General features: G+C 46.9%; 2 protein-coding genes across 2 annotated transcripts in view; both read left to right on the plus strand.

The window, feature by feature from the left end:
• Positions 1–7,188, plus strand: part of LOC130120613 (sterol 26-hydroxylase, mitochondrial) — a 16,542-nt gene extending 9,354 nt beyond the window's left edge. Inside the window, exons 6-9 of the mRNA XM_056289259.1 lie at positions 630–796; positions 4,334–4,415; positions 5,150–5,356; positions 5,999–7,188. Coding sequence (XP_056145234.1) covers positions 630–796; positions 4,334–4,415; positions 5,150–5,356; positions 5,999–6,157 — 615 coding nt within the window. The 3' untranslated portion in view covers positions 6,158–7,188. The remainder of the gene's footprint in view (positions 1–629; positions 797–4,333; positions 4,416–5,149; positions 5,357–5,998) is intronic.
• A 625-nt stretch (positions 7,189–7,813) lies between these two features.
• The window catches only part of slc15a2 (solute carrier family 15 member 2), a 51,722-nt gene continuing 33,682 nt past the window's right edge, over positions 7,814–25,853 (plus strand). Inside the window, exon 1 of the mRNA XM_056289089.1 lies at positions 7,814–7,905. Within this exon, the coding sequence (XP_056145064.1) occupies positions 7,891–7,905 (15 nt within the window). The 5' untranslated portion in view covers positions 7,814–7,890. The remainder of the gene's footprint in view (positions 7,906–25,853) is intronic.

A 25,853-nucleotide genomic window follows, 5' to 3' on the forward strand; every position in this document is an offset into this window, starting at 1 on the left:
TTGACAGTATAGTAGATGTAGGTCAGGGGAATTGGCCATACTAAATTGTCCCTTGGTGTGAATGTATGAGCGCTGTGATGGGCTGGCGGCCTATCCAGGGTGTCTCCCTGCCTGCGGCCCAATGACTGCTGGGATAGGCTCCAGCATCCCCGCGACCCCGAGAGCAGGATAGGTGGCTTGGATGGATGGATGGATGGAAAATGCATACATATATTTGTTGTTCATTGGATGACTTTTTGACTCGTGCTACAGTGACGGGCGTTTCCCATCCACATAAACCTACCGAACAGATAGACTTAGCAAATTTAACTTTGGAAAATATGTATTTACCATTTTGCAGGTGCTATGTGTACATGTACTAGTGCTTTCGCATGATTATCACAGAGTTGGTAACTATTGACATTTATCATTAGATTTATATAGGATGTTGTTTTCCCCCCCCCCAAATGTACTATATCATACACATTTGATATCATTGAAACCTTTTCATATTGATATAGCCTTTTTATCTTTATCTTATATTTTATGAATTATGCATTTGTTTCTACATTTAACTACAGTGTATAATAAAGGGTTACAGAACTGTGATGTTTAACCAGAAACTGATCCCTGGCTCCGCTCTATTGCAGACATCCAACACCATCTCCTGGTCTCTGTACCACATGGCGAGGGAGCCGGAGATCCAGGAAAAGTTGTACCAGGAGGTGATGAGCGTCTGTCCGGGGAACAAGGTGCCAGCCAGCGAGGACATTGCCAGGATGCCCTACCTGAAGGCTATCATCAGGGAGACCTTACGGTGAGAGCAATTTTTTTTTTCTTCCCTTTTTCTCCCCAATTGTATCCCACCAATTGCCCCACTCTTCTGAGCCATCCAGGTCGCTGCTCCACCCCCTCTGCCGACCTGGAGAGAGCTGCAGACTACCACATGCCTCCTCTGATACATGTGGAGTCGCCAGCCGCTTCTTTTCACCTGACAGTGAGGAGTTTCGCCAGCAGGATGTAGCGTGTAGGAGGAAGACGCTATTCCCCCAGTTCCCTCCTCCCCCCCCTGAACAGGCGCCCCGACTGACCGGAGGAGGCGCTAGTGCAGCGACCAGGACACATACCCACTCACATCTGGCTTCCCACCCGCAGACACGGCCAATTGTGTCTATAGGGACGCCCGACTAAGCCGGAGGTAACACGGGGATTCGAGCCGGCAATCCCCGTGTTGGTAGGCGACGGAATAGACCGTTATGCTACCCGGATGCCAGAGCAATTGTTTTGACTGCTCTTTTTCTTGGGAAACAGCACCGGGTTGGCATCAGATCTGGCCCCTGTCGTTGAGCTTGAGCTGTATGTTTTCCTCCCTGGCGCCAGAGCAGCATTTGTACTTTTTTTTATCAAATTAGTGTATCCTAGTGCATCTATAGAATAATCCCCTGGTCTTTTATTTATTCTAAAGTGGATTTACAGAGCATTTTAAAGGTTCAAAGCTGTCACTTGCAAAAAAACATGTCAATAATTAATACCTGAGTCATCTAAAAGGTAAAATTTACCTTTGCTAAATATGGCATTGCTTAAATTGGCTGTGGATTATGGGATGTTTGCTGTTCTTATATTACATTGCAAGAGGGGTGAGGATAGATTCTTGACCATGTATCAAATAGGCATGTTTGGAAGGGCAAGTGGGGAAAACAGCTCTGGGGCCTCTAGTGGCCTGCAAAAGACAGGAGGTGTTGCATTTCCCACAGACACAGCTCCAAATGGAGAAGGACCTCAGACTGTAGCCTTAAATAGTCTATTGATCCTCTTTCTTTGGGTCTCTAGAAAAGTGCTATACAAATGTAATGCTTATTATTATTATTATTATTATTGTTGTTGTTGTTGTTGTTGTTGTTGTTATTGTTGTTATTATTATAGAGTTCACAGTCAAAATTGTTGTCGTTGGTGTGATAGGGGAACCAATTATAATCAATATTGATGCAGGGGCCAAAGCTTCCATCTCTGTTAGTGCGGGGGCTCCAACCGTAGTCTTTTTCTTTCTTTTTTTTTGTTGTTGATTTTTCCTCCCTTTTTCCCCGCGATTTTACTTGGCCAATTACCCTATTTTCTGAGCTGTCCCAGTTGCTGCTCCACCTCCTCTGCCAATCCGGGGAGGGCTGCAGACTACCACATGCCTCCTCTGATACATGTGGAGTCGCCAGCCACTTCTTTTCACCAGACAGTGAGGAGTTTCACCAGGGGGACATAGTGCGTGGGAGGATCACGCTATTCCCCCCAGTTTCCCATCCCCCCGAACAGGCGCCCCAACATGACCAGAGGAGGCGCTAGTGGAGCGACCAGGACACATACCCACATCCGGCTTCCCACCCGCAGACATGGCCAATTGTGTCTGTAGGGACCCCCGACCAAGCCGGAGGGAACACGGGGATTCGAACCAGCAATCCTCGTGTTGGTAGGCAACAGAATAGACTGCTACGCTACCTGGACGCCCCATTATAGTCTTATGTACAGGCCAAAGCTCTAGTTTCTGTTGATGTGGGACTCCCACTTATCAACTTTTCTCAAGCAGGACCAAACAGTCTGTACTGATGTGGGTGTTAGAGACATGGCATTTATTGCAGTAGTTCATAGTGGTCCCAACTACAGTTGTGAAGAGTGGCCCCAGCTACTAGCTGTGGCTTTAGCTGTTACTAGTGTAGTGGAGCTCTGGAAGAAGTCATGAAAACATCAATAGTGTACTGAAAGAAAGAACCAGTTGTGAATCTTAAGTTATCCTAACATGAGTAAGCTGTGTGATGGATGATGGGTTGAGTTTTGGTAAAGAGGGTTAAGGGTGGCTTGTGAGAGGTAGAGGGGCCACTTGCAAACATGCTTGTTCCAGGGTTCTTGTGGTTTAAGGGTTTTGGTTGGCACGTATGGTCAAAGAGAGACATTAACAGTTTGAAGAAATCATTTAGATTCCCTCAAAGTAGAATATAGTGTTGTGGGGTTTTCCATACACAAAACTGTCTTTTGCTGTGGATTACATACATGTATTTTCATTCTGCTTAAGAAATGTGTCCAAAGTAGTACACATTTAGTACCTGAAGGTATCACATGTGTTGGCTTGAATTTTTTTTCTCTCTTTCTGTGTAATACATATATGCACTCTAAAAACAAATTTCACAGACAAAGTCAAGGAAAGCTGAATCGGTTCATCTGGATGCAGGGTTTGTTGGCGGATGTGTTTCGTCGCTCATCTGGGTGGCCTCCTCAGTCTTGGCTGGCTGCAGGTGTCCCCACCCTTATAAACAATAAATATAAACAACAATGGGCGGCAGGGTGGCGCAGTGGTTAGAGCTGTCGCCTCACAGCAAGAAAGTCCTGGGTCCAAACCCTGGGGTTGGCCAACCTTGGGGGTCGTCCCAGGTTGTCTCTGTGTGGAGTTTGCATGTTCTCCCTGTGCCTGCGGTGGGTTTTCTCCGGGTGCTCGGGTTTTCCCCACTATCAAAAAGACATGCATGTTAGGGTTTATACTCCTGTCTGTGCCCCTGACCGAGTCATGACAAGACGAACTGGAGTTAGTCCCCAGGCGCTGCACGGCGGCTGCCCACTGCCCACTGCTGCTAGCTACACAGCTAGGATGGGTTAAATGCAGAGCATAATTTCCCCACAGGGATCAATAAAGTGTCTCAAATTCCAAAAAAAATTTATATATATACGTATATATACGTATATATATACGTGTATATATACGTATATATACGTATATATATACGTATATACGTATATATGTGTATATATATATATATATATATATATATCAAAAAATGGCGAAGGTACTGATCACATTCTATGGAAGGTGCTTTGCAAATGTGACCAAGCCAACTACGCACATAGATGCTTTTTATATTTTTTACACTCTTTAGTTTGCTTTCTGAACCATGGACTGTTTGCTATTGAGTTACAGTGAATAGTTCCCTTCGATAAATGGATTCAACTAATCTGTAATTCCTTAAATTGAGTTTCTCTTTCTGTAATCACCAGGTTATCCAAAGGAGTTGAATCAAGTGCAAGTGGACTTGATATATATCCGTGAAGACGTTTTGCCTCTCATCCAAGAGGCTTCCTCAGTTTGTGCCTTTCTGACTAGACCAAGCTAGTCTGCCTGGCTGGTGATGAGAGGCGACTAGCTTGGTCTAGTCAGACTAGCTTGGTCTAGTCAGAAAGGCACGAACTGAGGAAGCCTCTTGGATGAGAGGCGAAACGTCTTCACGGATCTGTACAAAGTCCAGTTGCACTTGATTCAACTCCTTTGGATAACCATGACCTGGATGAATGAGAACATTCACAGACATTTACTCACCAGGCTTTATCCTGTGGTACCTGGTAATGCCCGTGTCACTGTTGAAAATGAGATAGTGGTTGGAGGTCATCTGTTCCCTAAAAAGGTAAGACAATACCTCAGTCATTGTCTCTGTATTTGGTTAACACAAAAAAAAATCTAGTGGATCTTGCTATTTGCAGTCTTTCTAATAGGGGTCACATCCACATGTACACATAAGATCTGCTCAGACCCAAGAGACTTTTAAATCTTTGTTAAAGACCTACCTCTTCTCGCTGGCGTTCAATTCAAGTTGAGCTTGACACCGTGATTTTATTGTGGAAGTATACTTTTTCTCTTATGTTTTATTGTTTACATTTTACTTTCTTTATTTTATCATGTCTTTTTTACATATATTTTTATAATCATATGTGTCACTTATTTTATATTGTATTTTAAGCTTGTGCAGCACTTTGGTTCAACTGTGGTTGTTTTAAATGTGCTATATAAATAAACTTGACTTGACTTGACTTGACATGTGCAAATATTGAGCTGAAAATTTGTCTTTTTTTCCAATTAAAATGTAGAAAAAACTGTGTAACTCACCATAGGTTATAATAAATAAGATCAAAAATCAAGATGAAGTTCTGATAAGATCAGGACACCCTAACCTTTAGATTGAACACAGAATGGCATGTACTTGAAATCCACAGGGAGAAGCTGCATTTATTCAGCTCATTGACTGAAAACTTGATTGTCCCAGAAAGTTTCTGGGATTTCCTTACTTGGATTATTGAGCGTGCAAGACAAAATTAAAACTTGATCATGTCAGACTGCCCCAGAAATCTCTCCCCCTTCCAGACTTTGTTCCACCTGTGTCACTTTGCTGTGTCCTATGATGAGACGGTCTTCCCGGAGCCCCACGCCTTCCTGCCTCAGCGCTGGCTCCGAGGAGGGGAAGAGAAGGGGAAGCAGCACCCATTTGGGTCGGTGCCCTTCGGTTTTGGGATCCGGGCTTGCCTGGGCCGGAGGGTGGCCGAGCTGGAAATGTATCTCCTCCTGTCCAGGGTAAGTTTCTCTGGGCTCTGCAACCAGGCCTTGACACATCTGCTATTTACACAATTAGTTAGTCCATGATTAGTTTGGCTTTTCTGAGCATAATTGCTGCGTGAAAGTAGCCACTGGCTTGAGATTAATGTTCCCCCATGTTAACCGTCGTAATGGCAAATCTCTGTTTCTTTACATTTAACAGCATTACCTTACACAGATTAACAGCTTTTGGAATATGCTGGAGCCTATTCCCTATGACTGCTGGAATAGGCTCCAGCATCCCCGCGACCCTGAGAGCAGGATAAGCGGTTAAGACAATGGATGGAATATGTATGAATAATATAACCTTTGTGGGCAATATTCGCAGAGGGACAGTATTATTGTTGGCTCATGGTAACTGTCTGACCAGAAGACATTAACACACATTGGTTACCTTCCTGTGTTATTGGTGTATCATTAACTAGAGTATGGACTGTGTCTGCGCTCTGACTACATATTTTAAGTCATTCTGGGGGAAAAAATGGCATTTTGTCTATCATTTTCATAATGCATCGCATACATTGACCAAAATTCTGACTTTGTATTACCCCATACTGATTTAAATCTTTTTGACTCCCCCACTTTGTGTGACTGTTGCTGTATTTTTCTCTCCCTCCAAAGGTGATAAAACATTACGAGGTGAGGCCAGACCCTGCAGGAAACACTGTTGAACCAATCACTCGAACCCTTCTTGTTCCCGCTACGCCCATCAACCTGCAATTTCTAGACAGGGGAGTGCAACAGAGGGAGCCAATAGCAGAGGCGGGAGCTTCTCGATGAACTGTTTGTGTATCCACACCGCGTTGGCTTCTTGTCAATCAAAAACTTGTTATTGAGTAGTTTCACATAGTGAGGATTGCCTCAAATGACCCGTGGCAATACGTGATCCAGTCTAAGTATTACCATTTTGGAAGATTTCAGCCTCCTATAACTTCCTTTACAGGAAAATAGCAGTACTACTTTACTATGCAAACACTGTTCATGCAACTGTGAGCTTACTTTACTGAAAAATGATGTTGTTTTTACTTTTTTTCTGCTTTCATGTGCAAACCAGATAACATCTATTTTGGTGTCTTTTTTTATGTGTGCTGTAAACAAGGCTTGAACAAATTAGTCCAGAAATGATTTTTAATGGATTTGTGGGCGTCAATTCAAATTACTGTTTGCAGACACAATTTTCTCTGACTGTAGCAACCATGCACTCTATTCTAAAATGTTTTATTGTATGTGTTAGTATGTGTTGTTTGTAATTTTTCATATAAATTGTGTGACCCCTTCAAGAGTTGTATTATGATCTAAAAGACTACTACTGAATTGTGTGAGATACTGCATATAAGGAGGGAAAGCACATGCTGTTCATTTATGACAAATAATACTGCCTTGGCGCCACAGAGGTGGCATCTCTGACCTCCTCTGTGCCATATTCAGTTTGTTATTGTGTAGCGGTGGAGCAATACTGCCCCACGCCATGGCATTAAAAAGTGCATGATAGATGTAGTTGCTGTTCAGCTGTAATAAACCACAGAACCACCCTACCCCAGCATACATTAATGCTTGCTGATGTTGTGTTATGGGAAAGTCATTGCAATGTCTAGTGAATCTGACTGATGGAATGTTATGCAAGGTATGACAGCTTGCCTCAAATAATAGACACGAGTGGGTCAGTCGGTCGCAGGGTCATGACTACAGTATAATTTATGTTACATTGCACATCTGATTTTCATTTTGCACAACTTCTAAAGGCCCCTCACTGGCCTCGCTGACTGCCGTCAAAATGTACAAATCATAGAAGAGTTTGACATTTTATCAAACCAAGGAACTTGAATAAAAAGTATGCAATTCAATTAAAATCGTCGTTGCTCTTAGTCTGCGGCGACTGACGACTATTATATTCTAATAACTAACCAATATAATTGGAATTGGAAGCAAATGATATGGATATCTCAAGTGCAGCACAGTACTGTGTACGTTAGATATCCATATAGTTTGCTGTCCTGCGCAAGTGCGTACTGTGCACGCCAATGTTTTGCTCATAACGGATAATGATTTAAAAAATGCGCTCCTTTTACACCTTGGTGTCATCCACGCAAAGAAAAGGGGCAATCCGGCCCCTTGCAGGCCCCCGGGAGCAGCAGCAGCAGCCATTGCACACAGTTTGTTGGCCTCTGCGCCAAACAAGAAGCACATTGTGCATCCAAAGTGGCTGTCGTTAACACAAGCACCGCAGCTCTGCCCTTCATTCAGCCTCCACCCGGAGTACCGCACCCGGTCGCCAGGGCCAAACTGTTGTAGCTGTAGTTGGTGGAACATTAACTTTAGGTAACTGCAGCCCCCCCCCCCCCCCATTGAAGAGCAGCGTTTCCTTTCCCTTTTTTTCTTCTTCTTCTTTTTTTTTTCTTCTTCCAATTCCTGCCTCCGGAGAAGCGGGTGGGACGGACTTGGATGCCAGTCATTGGAGTTACCGATGCGACACTAACCAGAGATCCCGCAACACAACTGACAAGAAAACGCCAATGGCAGTGGGGAAGGTAAACCGGATTTTCTCCGAACATTTGAAACTGTTTTCTTCTTGCGGATGTGTTTGCCGCTTAAGGTATGCACTTTTTCTTTTCTTTTACTTTTTAAACAAAAACGTACATACGGTAGCTGAAAAGTCGGGACTGTCTTGTCGGAGTGGGGCGCGTGGACCCGCAGAGAGACGGACCCCGTTCCGCTTTCTGTTGTCAAAACCCCTTTTATCAATTCAGCCACGGCGATTCGGTCATCTCCGCCTCATCCCTCCAAGACCAGACACCCAGCTGCGGGCCAGTGTGTCGGTTATCGCAACGGGGTGTATGGTTATTATGGGATGTCGGCGAGGTGATGCAACGGGCGCATCTCCAGCATTAAACCCAATACACCTACAAGCTCTGGTTGTATGTTAATTAAGTTCTGATCCGGGGTCGATAAACTCTTCACTATCGTAATTTGTTTTAAAGAGAAAAACTATTTACGCTGATCATCAACTTGCTGATGGGTCGGTATGCGTCGTTGCTCAACTCATTTTGCTCGGTGCGCATCTGTTTGGAGACGCTTAAGTGAGACTTTAAGTTTTTTTGTTTTTTTTCAATTGTACAAATATAAATGTACAAATGTATAAATTTTAATGTATAGATGTCAGCCCCATCCTGGGTTAGCAATGGTGTCAGACAAGGGGGAATCCTGTCTCCAGTTCGCTACAAGATATATACTGATGATTTGTCCAAGCGGTTGAAAGTCTGTAACACTGGGTGCATGATTGGTAATACCTTGGTGAAACATATTATTGTAGCTAATTCGGAGGGCAGCCAGGAACCGCCGCAGCCAGGACGCGAATCCGGGTTTCCCGCACCACGGGCGACTACGTCAACCAGTCGACGAAAGGGTTACCGAGCCTATTTATCCGTGCACGTTGCACTACCCCCCTCCTGCGGGAAGCGCGGGGATTTCAGCTCCCTATGCCCTCAAGCCTCTGGGCGCAGGCGCTTCCGATGGCCTCACGGTCTGCAGAACCAAAGAGGTCGGTTATCTAACATTTCCTGATTTTAAATTGCCTGATAATAATCCTGTGGTATGTAATAAGGTGAAATATCTTGGGCACTATATTACTGAACAAATGACAGACGATGATGATATTGTAACCGGTTATTTTCTTGCCCGGTGCGGGATTCGATACGGGGTGTACCGCACCACAAGGCGACATCACTAATCGCTTGGCTAAAGGGTCAGACCCGTTAGCTAGGGGCTAACGTGTCTTATTAGTAGTTTACAATATTAATAGGCAATGCCGCATGATGATGCACAAGCAAACACGCTCTCACCCAGGTTTGGTAAGTGTTCAGTTATTGTGAAGATGTCTCTGTTCAGAGCATTATTGTACACCACTTTATACGGCACACCTGTGGTCAAAGTACAAAAAAGCAAGCTTACAGGCTTCGAGTAACTTATAATGATGCAATGAGAATACTACTAAAAACTGCTAGATAGTTTAGTGCAAGGGAAATGTTTGTGGCTGCAGGAATCAATACTTTTCAGACTCTTCTAGGAAATCTCATGTATAATTTTATTTGCCGGCTCAATGACTCTGATAATGTAATCATTAAGGGTTTAACTAATATAAGATTCAGTGCGGCCCGCTACCAGTTCCAGCAGTCGGACTTGTATAGCTGCCTTCTTATAGGACACTGATTTGTTCCTGTTGAGCGTTGTTATTTGGTGGCGCCCTTACTCATTATATTACGGTACATTCGGATGTGACGTCGCCACGTTCTCAGTGTGCGACAGTGTGTTGTAAGTGTGCAACAGTGTGTGTTGTAAGAGTCGGTAGTAGAGAGGTAAGACCTGTTCTATTTGCCTAAATAAGTATGCCTAAAGTTAAAGGCTAAAGAGAAAACCGAGTCAAGCTTTGCTTCTTCCCCATACGCAGAAGAGGATGGCGCACCCCAGTTAAACAGTTCCATTTATATTATTTTATTGTGTTTACTCTGTGTATTGTCTAGGGTTTGTCTTTTACCTATTTGTCTTTCTCTGTTATGGACCCTGAGTCTGCAATAAAGTTGTGAATTGAACTGAATTGAATAAATAGCCCCTTCCCTTGATTTGGTTTTTAAAGAAAAAGCTGTGAGATACATACAGTTGATTGAATTAATGGAGATGGCCGATACAAATTGAGGCCACCCACACTGTCATGTAGGGCTGGCTGGGCGATATATCGATATCGCGATGTAAGACTAGACATCATCGGATATTCTGATAACACATAGGTGTTGTCTTTTTCTGGTTTAAAATAGCCTGGGAACCAGACAGCTCTATGAGCTCATGTTTAACATTTGTTCTGGCATAAATGTCTGGCCACCCTCCCATTGAGACGGATTTCCAGCCGACCTGGCCTGGGTCAGGCCAATCACAACCGTTTATCTAATATGGGGCGGGTTTGATACGAAGACGTACAGCCTTATTTATTCGCACCCGCATTCCGTGAACTCTGTTGGTTAAGGATAACGTTAGGGTGGGGTTAGGGATAGGGCTAGCCAATCAGAGGCAGAGTAGGGGCGGGACTTCCCGGAATGCGGGTGGGGCCGATGTTCAGAGAAGCGCCGTTGGGTGCCACTGATGTGGAACGGTCTGTTGAATCCGCTATTGCGGCATATTAAACGAACTCCGAATTTGCTACATTGGTGTCAGAAGTGGGATGGGAGAGCGTGAGGCCATCGGAAGCGCGTGCGCCCAGAGGCGTGAGGGAGCTGACATGCTGAAGCATGGGGGCGCGCCTCCTGAAGGAGAGGGATAGTATAACAACCACAGATAGGTAGACTCGCTAGCCCTTGGCTAACGGGGCGGACCTTTAGTCGACTGGTTAAACGTTGTTGCCCGTGGTGCGGGAGCTCTGGGTTCGTGTCCTGGCTGCGGCGGTTCCCGGGCTGCCACCAGAATTCGCTACATTGGTAGGCTTGAGGGAACAGACATTGGCTCACAGAGCATACTGGAAGAGTACGCAGACATATTTCAAGGCATAGGTGAATTCCCAGAGAATAAACACACAGTGCTGAGCCGGAATATGCATTTGTCATTTTATTAAGTTTATAATTGTGCCACAGGGCGAATACTACAAATACTCTGAATGGAGGCGTAGGTTCGAATCCCACTTGACACCATGTAGTATTTGCCCTGTGGCACAATTATAAACTTAATAAAATGATAAATGCTGCAAGAGCTGCAAGATAAGCTGCAAGAGCAAACTCTCTCTCCTCTGTCTTACTCCTGGACCTGTCAGCTGCGTTCGACACAGTGAACCACCAGATCCTCCTCTCTTCCCTCGAGGGGCTGGGTGTCACAGGCTCTGCACTCTCAATGTTTGCATCCTACCTGATGGGTCGCTCCTACCAGGTGACATGGAGGGGATCTGTCAGAGCCTCGCAGACTGACTATAGGCGTTCCACAAGGTACGGTTCTGGGTCCTCTCCTTTTTGTATCTGTACACGACATCCCTGGGTTCGGTTATTCGCTCGCATGACTTCTCGTACCATTTTTATGCTGATGACACCTAGCTGATCTTGTCCTTCTGCCCTCTGACACACAAGTAGAGACATGCATTGCTGCGTGCTTGACTGGCATCTCGGAGTGGATGGCGACACACCACCTGAAGCCCAATCTGGACAAGACAGAGCTGATGTTCCTCCCGGGGAAAGGTTGCCCGCACTGAGACCTGGCCATCACCATTGACAACACCGTGGTGATGCCAACTCTGACTGCGAGGAATCTGGGTGTGATCCTGGACAGCCAACTGTCGTTTACTGCAAACGTTGCATCGGTTCCTTGCTCCTGCAGATTTCTCCTCTATAACATCAGGAGGATTCGCCCATTCCTCACCGACGAGACGGCACAGGTGCTCATCCAGGCTCTGGTCATTTCTCGGCTGGACTACAGCAACTCCCTCCTTGCTGGCACCCCGGCGTTGGCCATCAGACCTCTGGAGCTTGTTGAGAAAGCTGCAGCTTGTCTGGTGTTCAACCGCCCTAAGTTCTCCCACACAACTCCCCTTCTCATGTCCCTACACTGGCTCCCAGTAGCTGTTCGCATCTAGTTTAAGACTCTGGTGCTCGCTTACAGGGCAGTGAAAGGAACAGCCCCTTCCTATCTCCAGGCCATGGTCAAGCCCTACACCCCCGCCTGACTACTTCGCTCTGCTGCCTCGGGACGCCTGGTTGCCCCGTCGCTCACAGGGCCCTGCTGCCGAACGACCCGGTCGCGGCTCTTTTCTGTCCTGGCCCCACAGTGGTGGAATGAACTCCCCACTGATGTCAGGACAGCGGAGTCGCTGCCCATCTTTCGACGCAGGTTGAAAACTCACCTCTTCAAGAACTACTACGCTGTTACTTGCTCTTAGCACTTATTGTATTCACTCATTTAAAAAAAAATCTTTCTTGCGCTTTTACTTTAGCACTGGTTTTGCTCTTAGATGCTTGTTTAGAAAGAAGAAGCACTTTTAACCTCTGATGACTAGTAGTTCTCCTGATTTCCGACGTTAAATGCACTTATTGTAAGTCGCTTTGGATAAAAGCGTCGGCTAAATGACTGTAATGTAAATGCATATTCCGGCTCAGCACTGTGCGTTTATTCATTCCACCATCTTGGATCATGTACATGACTGCTCCAATCTCGCGGGACTTGCCGATGTCACTATTCTATGACAAGCTGTAAGATATAAAGGTTATGCTGACTAGCATTTCAGAATGTTACACTGGGCAGTATATTTTATCTAACAGAATAACAAACAACTGCATTTAAAGCTTTTGTTGATGTGATGGGTCCTTAGGGTAATGAACTCACTGGACAATACAAAATTCTATTTTTGGGGTTTTTATTCTGAATGCTGCCTCACTTCAATAGGAGGACAGCGGTCGATAGGAGAATAGAAAGAAATAGATCACGACTGCATGAAAATAAAATATACAAATGAAAGTGTACCCAAATGAAATATATACAAATGAAATACATACAAATGAAATACAGTAGTGGGCTTCGCCGCTCACTTGCAGCCACGTTTCAAGATGGCCTCCTCAGCGTGGCTGGCCAAGAACAGCTACAGCAAAACTGTCTACCCTGATGCAGACTGCTATGCATCTCTGTCCACCATGTTTCACCCTGTCCTCGCTCTGACTGACACTAGGCGTCGCGCGTGTGACGTTATAACCCTGCGTCGAGCTTAATCTCTTAAAGGGGCAGTACAGAATTTAATTTCACTGCAGGAAGAAAGATCGGTTCTTTACCACCCGGCTACACTCTCGCCCTCGGTGACTTAGTCTGAGTTCCTCACTTCCTTAACTGCTTCCTGGAAGAATACCTTCCCAAGGCTTGAAATGAGCTGTGTTAACACCTCAGGACTAAGTGACATTGCGTTGCAAGTTGACCTAGGTTCATTAAATGGATTTGAGTGGATACCAGCAGTAGCTCTTAGGCTTGTTCTAGGAGCTGGGACAGGTACCCTAACCCCCGATTCGGGCCCTCTAGGATGTATTCCCGCATCCACCATCTCTGGCTCACCTTCTGGCTCAGGAGAGTTGAACTCCTTCTGAACAGGCACCAGAACCACTTCTGACTCATTCCCCACGGGGTTATTATTCACCACTTTTACACCTTCAGATAGCAAGTCTGTGGGCTGTCTCAACTGGGGATAAGTTACCTGCTCAAATACTACACCCTCTGGTTCAGCAAGCTTGGGATCAACTGGGTCAGAAACCAACTCCTTCACAGATGAAACACCAAGTGGGGAAGTCATTCGTTTGTCTTCAGACCGAGGACCAGAATTAACACAACTGCGCAAATCAACACGATTAACTCTCTTAGTAGGACCACCCTCTACTGGCTCCACGGTGTAGGTAGTCCCGTGCACCTCGATCACTTTATAAACAGTAGGGCCCCAAGAGTCCTGAATTTTGTTCCTCCCTAGAGGTCTGTAGCGCAAATAAACCAACTGACCCACATCAATTGATGGACAGTACACTTTTTCATTCAGAGGAGAAATCCTCTCAGCTGCTTTGCGCTCAGTGTATTCTTTGGCTTTCTCATGTGCATCTCTCAAGCGCTCTTGATGCACAACTAACCAATCATGTCTTGAGTTTGCTACTGGCTCCTTACCGAGTAAAGCATCCACGGGAAGGTGAGGATTAACGCCAAAGATTAATTGTATGGTGAGTACCCAGTGGTAGCATGTGGTGTGACGTTGTAAGCATAGATCAGTTCAGGTAGGTGTTCGGGCCAACGGCGCTTCTGGGCTGGGTTAAGCGTACGCAACAGATCGTGAAGCGTTCGGTTAAAACGCTCACACTGTACGTTTCCCTGAGGGTGATATGGTGTGGTATGCGTTTTCCTCACTCCATATAGTTTGCACAACTCGCCAACCACCTCGCTCTCAAAATTTCTGCCCTGGTCCGAGTGCAACCTTTCAGGTACTCCATATTTCATAAACCACTCTTTAAGGAGAATCTTGGCTGTGGTATCTGCCTTTTGGTCTTTGGTGGGGAAGGCTTGTGTAAACTTAGTGAAAACGTCAGTAACCACCAAGACGTTCTCATGCCCGTCCGATGCTGGTTCAAGAACTGTAAAGTCTACTGCAACAACTTCCAATGGTCTAGAAGCCATGAACGACTTCATAGGAGGTCGTATCTTAGGCTGTGGCATCTTAGTCAATATACACCTCTGACACTTCTTGATCATATCTCAACGTCATTATACATTCTAACCCAGAAACACCTTTGTCTCAACAGGTTTATAGTGCGCTCTATGCCCTGATGACCCATATGATCATGGACACTCTCTAGCACAGGTTGTTTCAGACAGGAGGGCAAGAGCAACTGTTGACATTCACCTTGGTGAGGGACATTGACAACACGATACAATAACCCACTTATATCTTGGATGTACTTCCTCTGTTTTAAAAGTGCCTTAACTGGTTTAGACAGAGCAGACCTCTCATGGCCATTTGGCTCTCTCTCTCTATCCCAAAAATTCCTGAACTCACTGATTGTAGGGTCATTGGCTTGAAAGTTACAAAGTTCAACTTTTGTGTAACCAGGAAGAGTAGGCGTGTTTCCTTGAAATGTATTGGCCTCCCTAGCGACACCGGCTTCCATGACACGAATCTGCCTTACATTACAACAATTGCCACCGGCCGTCACTAATTCCGGGCCTAGAGTTGTCCCCTTGTGAACAAGGTTACAAATGGTCACACAGTTGTCAAACTCTTCATCCTCTAACTGATTAACAGGCTCCCCTGCTAACGGCTGTTGTGAGAGGGCATCGCCGCTGCATTCCGTCGCCCTGAGCTACCCATCTCTGCTCAATTGCTCCAAGCTTAGCCATTTTTAGGTGGCACAACGGATTATTATCTATGAAAGCTATAAACTTCGGCCCCAGGAGATAGCCCCGAAAATTTTCCCCTACAGCCCATTTGAGGGCAAGTAGTTCTAACTTCATGCTGCTATAATTTCTGTCATTCCGTTCAGCCTTGCGCAACCTCCTACTGGCATATGCTATGACCCTCTTATGTTCACCTTGCTGCTGGTAAAGGACCGCACCCAATCCCAAACTACTCGCATTTGTCTCCAAGATGGATGGAAGAGTAAAATCTGCATAGCCTAGGATAGGGGCTGAAGTAAGTTTCTCCTTAAGGGACTCAAAAGACAATTGACACTCAGCTGACCATAATGACTCAAATTCCCGGTTGTTTCTAGCAGGGCTACCATCGTGAAGACACTGATTGACCAGATCATGCAAAGGACCAGCAATCTTGAGAACCCCTCCATGAACCCTCTGTAATAACTGCAGAAGCCCAGAAAGGATCTCAATTCTTTCACTGTTCTGGGGACTTTCCAATTCCTTACAGCTTCAGCTGTACGAGGGTCAGTACCAATTCCATGTGCAGATATCTGATGACCTAGGAAACAGACCTCATCCTGCAGGAAATGAAACTTTTCAAGTTTTACCTTGAGACCGGTCTCTTTCAACCTTCGCAGGACAACTTCAAGTCTCTGTAGATGTTCCTCATAAGTCGGTGAGTAGACCAAAATATCATCTAGATATACTAACATAATCTGGAAAATCAAATCATTCATGGTCGCCTGCATACAGCGTTGGAAGGTGGATGGCCCATTACAAACACCAAACGGCACGCGTGTGTATTGGTAAATTCCAAAGGGAGTCATAAATGCGGTTTTGTGTCGGTCGCTCTCCCGTACTGCCACCTGGTGATACCCACTGGCTAAATCAATAGATGAGAAGTACTTAGCCCCCTGGAGCGCATCAAAGCTCTCATCTATTCTTGGCAATGGGAAAGCGTCACGGTTAGTCTTGGCATTTAGCCTTCTGTAGTCAACACATAGCCTGAGGCTGTTGTCAGATTTCCTGACTACAACAATAGGTGAGGCGTAAGCAGACGTGCTTTCTTCTATCACACCCTTCTGTAGTAGTTTAGTGATGTGCTCTCTAACCTCATTGTACTGAGTCGGGGGAATGCGTCTGTATGGCTGGGTCACCGGGATGTCATCTACTAAATTAATCTGGTGTTCAACTGTATCAGTGTAACCAAGGTCATCATCACTCATAGCAAAGATGTCTGAAAACCTCATCAGCAAATCACACAATGGTGCTTTCTGCTCAGGAGTACCACCTATGTCTAATTTATTCAGGATCTGCTGTGACCTGTCCTGAGTTGGCGGACCACTTTTCTCATCAACAGTGATCCGCTCAATGCTAGCAGAGATCCGCTGAAACTTGGCCTCACACGCCTGGTTAGTATGGACACACTCTACCTCTGACAAAGTACCTAACCGGGTTCCTGGTTGTAACCAGATATCTTCTGGTGAGAAATTCACCACCTGCACTGGGAAGGACTGGCCCTGTGACAACACAAGAGCAGGAACAACTATCATCCCATGAGGTAGTGGTGCATTCATGGGTTCTAACAGCATGCTGCGGGCACCTTTCTCTGATCTAGGTGCTAACCCTTTTGCCATTATTGTAGCTACTGATGAGGCAGGTATGTGTACAGTGTCCTTTCCAGCTACTCTAGCGACGGTCATTTTGCCCATGATGGTAGCCCTTTGCATCTGCTGGAATGCCTCTCTCCAATCTGACTGTAACTCTCCACCTAAGGTAGTTTCAAACTCACCCTGTAATAGCTGCCGACATCGACTAATAATATTCATTCCTATGAGGCCTGGCATATTTGGAGAATTCAGAGGTCCCTTTATCACCAAAAAACCACATTCCGGGAGCGTCACTCCCAGGGTTTCAACATCTAACTCCGGGTACCCTAGATATGGTATATCTAAACCATTAGCTGCCATGATTTTAAGCCAACTGGAAGTAGAGAGCATATCCCCATCCTCCCTACACAGGGGTTCTCTAAAGAAACTCTCAGAAATAGTGCTCACTTGGCTTCCTGTATCTAATAAGCATGAGGCCACAAAACCTCCAATCTTTAGTTGAACGACAGGACATTTACCGACTGTGCGTTCAAGTTGTCTGGTGCGTGTAGGGTCATTGATTGAGCCTCTGGGCTGCCCCCACATTTCCTGGCTCACGGAAACCGAGGGCTGGAGTTTCCCTGAATAGCAGGCATTGTCGGATGATTCACCAGGATGCGCTTTATGGCTCTGCACACACTTTCTAGCAATGTGCCCCACCCCATTGCACTTAAAACAAATTGACTGGCCATCTTCCGTAAACCTAGGCTGTGTTCTAGGTCTTACAGCTGGTTGCTCGGTTTTACATCTGGCACCAGTGAGTTCCTTCACAGCCTTGATCAATTCACCTATGGCCTTTCCCTGCTCAGCCACTACTTGAAGCACATCTTCTAAAGTAACAGTGCGCCTGGTTGGAACATTAACAGCAGAGCACTGGGTATCAGCTACAGCTTCCGATATTACATGTCTATTCTTGACTAGCTTTACCATGCCAGTTTTTGGATCCTCCAGTGACCAGTTAATAGCTTCATCTCTCACCTCGACGAGAGTTGACCGGGGCTTTTCTCTCACAAGTTTACGAAGTTCCCTTCTAAGACTTACATCTCGAACACCTTCAATGAACTGATCTCTGATGACAACCTGTTCATTAGGAATTACATTTGGTGACAACTTCCTTATACAACTCAGTATCTGTGACAGAGCATGTGAGTAGGTACGAAGGTCTTCATCTTCAGCTTGCTTACGGCCATAGAATGTGTGTAATAACTGGGCAGTACTTCTCTTTTCTCTAAATGCTTCTCTCAAGTACGTGGATAAGTCTGCTGGTTGCCTGGGCTCAACCCCCATCCGAAACCTCACCTCTTCCAAGGCTGGCTCTCTTAAAAGAGATATTACATAGTCCAACTGTTCCGCTGGGGTTTGATTTCTAGCCCTTATCACCCTCTCTACCTCCTCCACGAACTCATCAACTTCTCTCTGTAACAGAGCTGAAAATGACCTCACTCAGATAAAGTGAATTCTCCCAAAATTTGTATTTTAACCTTTTATTGTAATCCAATGCTTTTTGATGGTTTGTGTAAACCCCAGATGTTGTACCGCATTCACTAAGGTTAAATATGAGGCTGCGCGACTGTTTGTCTATTTAGTCTCGCTTTGACACATTTTGGGCATTTGCGCTATCCGTACCTTAGAGCTAGACCATTTCCGCTGGAGGTAAGCAGGCTTTGGGAGCGCTCCGCGAATAATTTGATATTTTAATAAATGCACATGTTTTTCTTTGCAAACTATGGGTTGGATATAAATGTATATAAGTTGTACTAACTAATGCTCTCGAAAAGTAACGATAGAAAGTGATTTGTAAGTGTTTTAACCAAGTTAAAGTATAATTTTGGCGGCAACCCCGCTGCGCTGTGCGTTATGGAGAGCATTGTTCTTATTGTGGTTTTATGCTATTTTAGACTTGTATGCAGTCGCGTTGCAGCAGAAATCTCATGGATTGTTGTTTTATTTGTGAATGCAGGTACGTGGTTTATGTATAATGTAAATGTGCAAGAACTTGGTTATGAATATTGCAAGAGTCAAGAATTTCTATGTTAAAACTATACGATCACTCAGTGCGCTATGCCAGCGCTGTCTGTCCTTTTGTTTGGTTTGTTTTGTACTTTTGTTTACACGAAGATTAATGAGTTGTGCATTTTGATTTCCATGTAAATTTAGTATGCTATGCAACGCATGATGTTAGCCAGGAGAAACATTGTTTGCTAGCTCATGCACGAGAGAGCTAGACCATTTCCGCTGGAGACTTGTATGCAGTCGCGTTGCAGCAGAAATCTCATGGATTGTTTTATTTGTGAATGCAGGCAATAAAAGCCAGTTAGGAACCCCTGGTCTGAATCTCTATCACGAACACCTGCACAAGCGAGGGTCGTTACATCTCCCATCTGTACTCACATCGCCACTACATGGGTTAATGTGGCGTTCCCTGGGTAAATACACATACGGTCTAGTTGAATGACTACTCAGATCGGATATGGCTGCCATAGCCTCACTATGCTTCCTACCGAGGTCTTGTAGTTGCTGCCGAATCTCCCCCATACTGTCGTCAGCATCACCCTCTCCCATTACAGAAACAGAAATTTCATCACCATCAACAGACATTGTGAATGTTCACGATAGGCACAGTTCAAAAAGTTCAAAGAGTTCAGTCTTTTATCAGTGCGCTATTCGTGCAGGAGGAAGGATATACTGTAGTTCAACTGGAAACAGTCTCTGGACGACAATAACTCAGCGCGGGGTTGACACTGGATGCAGCTGGGCTTGTGACTCTCCAAACCCCCCAAAATGCTGCTGTAGTGTGGTCCTCTGGTCCAGCAGGCTGATCCCCAACACTTCTCGTCAGTCTATTCAATGAACCTCCACGAAGCCAGGCAAACTCTCCGCAGAACCTGTCTTCACCACTACTGTATTTCATTCAAAATAAAAATGAAACCAAACTCCTAACATTCAGACACCCCACTCCTGGTACCAAAATGTGATGGGTCCTTAGGGTAATGACAACACAAAATTCTATTTTTGGGGTTTTTATTCTGAATGCTGCCTCACTTCAATAGGAGGACAGCGGTCGATAGGAGAATAGAAAGAAATAGATCACGACTGCATGAAAATAAAATATACAATTGAAAATGTACCCAAATTAAATATATACAAATGAGATACAGTAGTGGGCTTCGCCGCTCACTTGCAGCCACGTTTCAAGATGGCCTCCTCAGCGTGGCTGGCCAAGAACAGCTACAGCAAAACTGTCTACCCCGATGCAGACTGCTATGCATCTCTGTCCACCATGCTTCATCCTGTCCTCGCTCTGACTGACACTAGGCGTCGCGCGTGTGAACGTTATAACCCTGCGTCGAGCTTAATCTCTTAAAGGGGCAGTACAGAATTTCATTTCACTGCAGGAAGAAAGATCGGTTCTTTACCACCCGGCTACATTGATAAGAAAGGTGTGTTTGCCGTACTCCCGATAGGATTTGGTAAAGTGCTACGTCACACATTTCGTTGCTCTGATTGGTTGTAGGTCTATCCAAATGTGTCCAGAGGCCTTTTTGTCTCCGCCCGTTGATAATGGCGTTTGGAAATTGAAAATTAGTTGAGAGGAGGCAGACGAATTAACGTCGCCTGGTTCCCCTGCTAGGTTTTAAACAGATGCAATTTTCTGAACTGTTCTAGCTGTTATATATTATTTGTCTCTACTCATTCGGACTTCATATCACATTACTAATGAGTGTTTATCAAAAATGTTATTGTGTAAATATTTTGTGAGAGCACCAATAGTTATCTCTACAATATCGTCAAAATACTGATATTGAGATATTCGGTCAAAAATATCGTAGTATTTGATTTTGTCTATATTGCCCGGCCTACTGTCATGTAATACAGGGGTTTCACATGATAATGATAATAATGATGATGATAATAATACATTCTATTCAAAATGCCTTTGAAAAAAGCCTAAGGACACTGCACTATGAATATCCAAAGGAGTTGAATCAAGTGCAACTGGACTTGGTATATATCCGTGAAGACATTTCGCCTCTCATCCAAGAGGCTTCCTCAGTTCGTGCCTTTCTGACTAGACCAAGGTAGTCAGAAGCTAGTCAGACTAGCTTCGAGGCACGAACTGAGGAAGCCTCTTGGATGAGAGGCGAAACGTCTTCACGGATATATACCAAGTCCAGTTGCACTTGATCCAACTCCTTAGGATATCCATGACCTGGATGAATGAGAACATTCACAGACATGTGCACTATGAAGTTAACAAAAGGACAGTATTGTGTTTAGAAATCACGTCAGGACACAGCGCTGTCGCTCGACACAACCTCTGCATTGCATTGTTTATTTTGACTGAAACAGCGTCACAGGCAGACCCGATCAAACAACCCAGAGCCCGCAGGCATCGCCAATCGATCCCAGCACAATAGAACAGCGCCAAATCAAATGCAGCACTGTCGATGTGTGCAGACATAACATTTCCCCCCCTGGCAGGATTTAACAATAACAGAACTATTGGGCATCACACATCAATTAATCAAGGCACATATCAATCAATCAAGGCACAATAGAACAATGCTAACATTACTAAATGCAGCACTGGCGATTCAGTGTGCAGACATAATATCCTCCCCCCTGGCAGGATTTCAAACATGAAAGGTTGTCACAAAGTCCTCTAGGTGGCCAGGGCGTAAACGTGTGCGAACAGGTCACAAGGCGGCCTGAGGCTGGGCAGGCCGAGGTGGCAAGGGGGAAGGCAGGGGAAGCTGAGGCCCAGGAATGTCTGGGACCCGTGTAGGAGCTGCATGAAGCCCCGGGGCGTCTTGCCATGATGAGGGAATGGCTAAGGTTGTGTCACCAGCTGTGTGTGGCGGAGCTGACACCTTCCGCAGATGACTGGAGTGCCACTGAGTGCCATTGCTGAGGAGGTAGGTGGCTGGGCCCAGCTGATGGGTGACTTGGAGAGGAGAGGACCAGTATGAAGCCATTTTATTGTCCCTGTGGGGCCTGCGGACCCTGACCCAGTCTGATGCATTGATGTCTGGCACCCTGGTTCATTTTGACTGGTCAAACCGTTGCTTCATCCGCGTCTACTGACGAGTGACTGAGGCTCTGACCCCAGAGGGAGGTGCCTGGGGTGTGGAGGGGCGGAGCCTATCAAGGGGCATGTACAGTTCCTGGCCCAGCACGAGAGAGGCTGGGGAGACGCCTGTGGTCGAGTGCTGTGTGGCCCGATAGTGCAGCAAAGTGTGACGGATGGCCTGCATGAAAGAGCACCCTTGGGCCATGTGTGCTCTGAAGCCGTTCTTCAGTGACTGGTGAAAACGTTCAACACCGCCATTGGCCTGGGGGTGGTAATACGCAGTGCGTATATGACGGATGCCCTTGTTTTCGAGATAAACAGTGAACTCAGCAGAGACCAGCTGAGGACCGTTGTCAGTGGTGATGGTCTTTGGGAGGCCCCAGCGAGAGAAGAGAGAGTCCAGGAAGTCAATGATTACCTGTGAGGTCACAGTGCCGGAAGTGGTGAATTCAGGCCATTTTGAGTGTAGATCGTAGGCGACCACCATGAAGCGTTGGTGGTGGGGAACTCCATGGATCTCACCACAGATGTCCAACTGCAGGTGTTCCCAGGGCTGAGAGGGCCAGGCGAGAGGTTGCAGGGGTGGGGGAGCCTGGTGGCCAGTCTTGCCACTCACAAGGCAGGCAGAACAGTCCTTCACCAGAGCCTCAATATCTCTGTCTATCCCCGGTCACCACACCAGGTCTCGGCAGCGCTGTTTCAGTTTCACAATGCCCAGGTGGCCTTCATGCACCATATTCAAAACACACGCACAGAGAGCACCTGGGACCACTGTGCAAAACCCGCGTGCCATGCAGGTGTCGTTCCAGCAGGAGAGCTTCTGTCTGGCTCGGGAGAACGCAGCCAGCTCCTCTGGGACCTTGTGAGGCCAGCCGTTCTGGATGTAGGTGTGGAGCTGGGAGAAGACAGGGTCCTGTTCGGAGGCTGCCCTCAGCTCCTGCAGAGAGACAGTGGCCTGGAGGGGTGTGTGTAGCATTTGGACAATGTCCTTTTCCACATAGTCAGTGTCCGTCTGTGGAGCTGGGGTGGAGACAGAGCGAGAGAGCAGGTCGGCGACAACATTGTCTCTGCCTGGGGTGAACTGCAGGCTGAAGTTGTACTGGCGGAGGCGGTCAGACCAGCGGTGCAGCCTCAGGGGTTTGTGGCTTGTCCCAGATGTGGAGAGCAGCGCTGTCAGGGCCTGGTGATCTGTCCTGAGGGTGAAGGAGCAGCCATAGAGGTAGAGGCGCCACCTTTCACAAGCCCAGATGCAGGCTAACGCCTCATGCTCACCCACGGAGTACCGCTGCTCGGTCAGGTTGAGGGCACGGGAGGCAAAGGCGATGGGCTTCTCAACACCGTTCTGGGTTTGAGACAGCACAGCCCCTATCGCTGTGGCTGATGCGTCACAGGTCACGAAGGTGGAGCTGGAGATGTTGAAGTGATCCAACACTGGTGGTGAAGTCAGTTGAGTCTTGAGATCACGCACAGTGTCACTGCATGCCTTTGACCACACCCATGGCTCGTCCTTACGCAGCAGCTGGCGCAGGGGGGCTGTGGTCGCAGAGTACTGGGGAAGAAACTTCAGGTAGTAGCCTGTCATACCCAGGAAGGAGGCGACCTGGGCGGCCGAGCTGGGCTCAGGGATGGCCTGAATGGCATCCACGTTGGATTGTAGTGGAGTTACACCGCTCGCTGACAGCCGGAACCCCACGAACTCGATGGCTGGCACAGAGAGTACACATTTCTCAGCATTGAGAGTCAGCTTGTGCTTGGACAGGGCTGCAAAGACTATGTTGAGGCGCTTGTTGTGGATTTCACTGGTGGGCCCATGTACCACTATATCGTCCAGATAAATGGCCACGTCCGGTATGCCAGCCAGCACGGAGACCATGACTTTCTGGAAGCAGCTAGGGGCGGAGCTGAGACCGAAAGGCATCCTGGTGTAGCGAAACACTCCAGCATGTGTCACAAAGGCTGTGAGGTTTCGGCTGCTGGGTTGGAGGGGCACCTGTAAGTACTCCTGTCTGAGGTCGAGCTTGGAGAACACCTCAGAGCCACAGAACTGAGTAGTAAGTTCTTCTAAGGTGGGCAGTGGATACTTATCAGGGATCACTGCCTTATTTACTGCACGTAAATCGACGCAGACACGCAGGCCCCCCGACTTCTTCTTAGCCACCATGAGGTTTGAGACACAGGGTGACACGTCCACTGGTTCAATGATGCCAGCTTCCAGCAGTTGTTGCAGCTCGGCGGAGACCCCATCATGGAGAGCCAGCTGGATGCGGCGCAGTGGTTGGATGACAGGTTTCACAGCAGGGTTGAGGAGGGGTTGATGGGCAAAGGCGGAGAGGCAGCCCAGCTCCACAAACAGTGATGGCCACTTCTGCTGCCAAGGCGTGGCAACAGTCAGGATTGCTGCCCCCCCCCCCCGTGTCTAAGAGGGAGAACCCCAGAGCGGAGAACAGGTCCAGGCCCATCAGGTTGGCCCCACGGCGTGCCTAATGAAAAACTGCATTGGGCACCAGCTTGGTTCCATAGCGGACAGTCACTTGGAGAGAGCCAACCAGATCGATTTTGGAGTCACCATACCCACAGAGGACAGCTGAGGGTGCGGACAGTGGCAGTGAACTGAAAAATTGACTGTAAGTATCAACATTCAGGAGAGACACACCTGCACCGGTGTCCAACAGCAGGGGGATGCACACATCATTAATGTTGACTGTGCATGATTTGAATGACACTGGCCCAGAGCTCACATTGTGAATGATGGTGGTTGAAGACTGGGGGGTGTGGCCCTCTGACCCAGCCGGGGAAGATCGACAGACGTTGGCAAAGTGATTTTGCCTACCGCAGCTACGGCATGTCTGGCCACGGGCAGGACAGTTCTGAGCCCTTGAAGCATGAGACCGAGATCCACAGTTACCACAAGACTTGAGGGCGGGGCCGAGAACGCTGTCGTTGCAGTTGCAGGATGTCCTCAGTGGAGTCGGCGCCCGCCTCGCTCTGGCTGGGTTGCGTCCCGAGGGGCAGCCGTGAGTAGAGGGAGAAGTCGTTGGCAGCTTGACTGGAGGTGGCCACTTGCTGTGTGTTTAGCATAGCAGCACACTCAGCTGCTCTCTCAACTTGTAGTGCGATGGTAATTGCTCTGGACAGCAGCAGATCGTCTTTTTCCAGCAGGAGAGTCTCACGCACCTTTGCGTTGTTGGTGTGTTCGATTAGCTGGTCGCGAACCATCTCGTCCTGAAGCGCGCCAAACTTGCATGAGCTAGCTAGCCCTCGCAAATTAGCTAAATACTGCTACACAGACTCACCAGGTAGTTGGTGTCGCTGACGGATATACATCGCCGAGGGAGGGCACTCTGTGGAGCAGCGAAATGGGTGTTCAGAAGTCCCACAGCTTCGTCAAAGTTTGTGAAGTTCCCCAGTCTCGAGCACACGATGACCCTCTGCTCCCAAGCAGTGTAGCAACAGAGCCGTCTTCCTGGCCTGGCTCACGTCGCCGAGCCCTGAGGCTATGAGGTAATTTTCAAAACTATGTAGCCAGCGAGTCCATGGTACTGGAGGCTCGCCAGGTAATGCCAGGAAGGGGGCAGGTGGTGGGAGAGAGATATCAGCCATCCTTGTCGCCAATATTGTGTTCAGAAATCACGTCAGGACACAGCACTGTCGCTCCACACAACCTCTGCGTTGCATTGTTTATTTTGACTGACACGGCGTCACAGGTAGACCCGATCAAACAACTCAGAGCCCGCAGGCATCACCAATCGATCCCAGCACAATAGAACAGCGCCAAATCAAATGCAGCACTGTCGATGTGTGCACACATAAAAGACAGATTATCGAAAAGCCATGCTAAATAAATGTGATTAGACCTAGATAA

The sequence above is a fragment of the Lampris incognitus genome, chromosome 11 (genome assembly GCF_029633865.1).
Source record: "Lampris incognitus isolate fLamInc1 chromosome 11, fLamInc1.hap2, whole genome shotgun sequence".
NCBI classification, from domain to species: domain Eukaryota; kingdom Metazoa; phylum Chordata; class Actinopteri; order Lampriformes; family Lampridae; genus Lampris; species Lampris incognitus.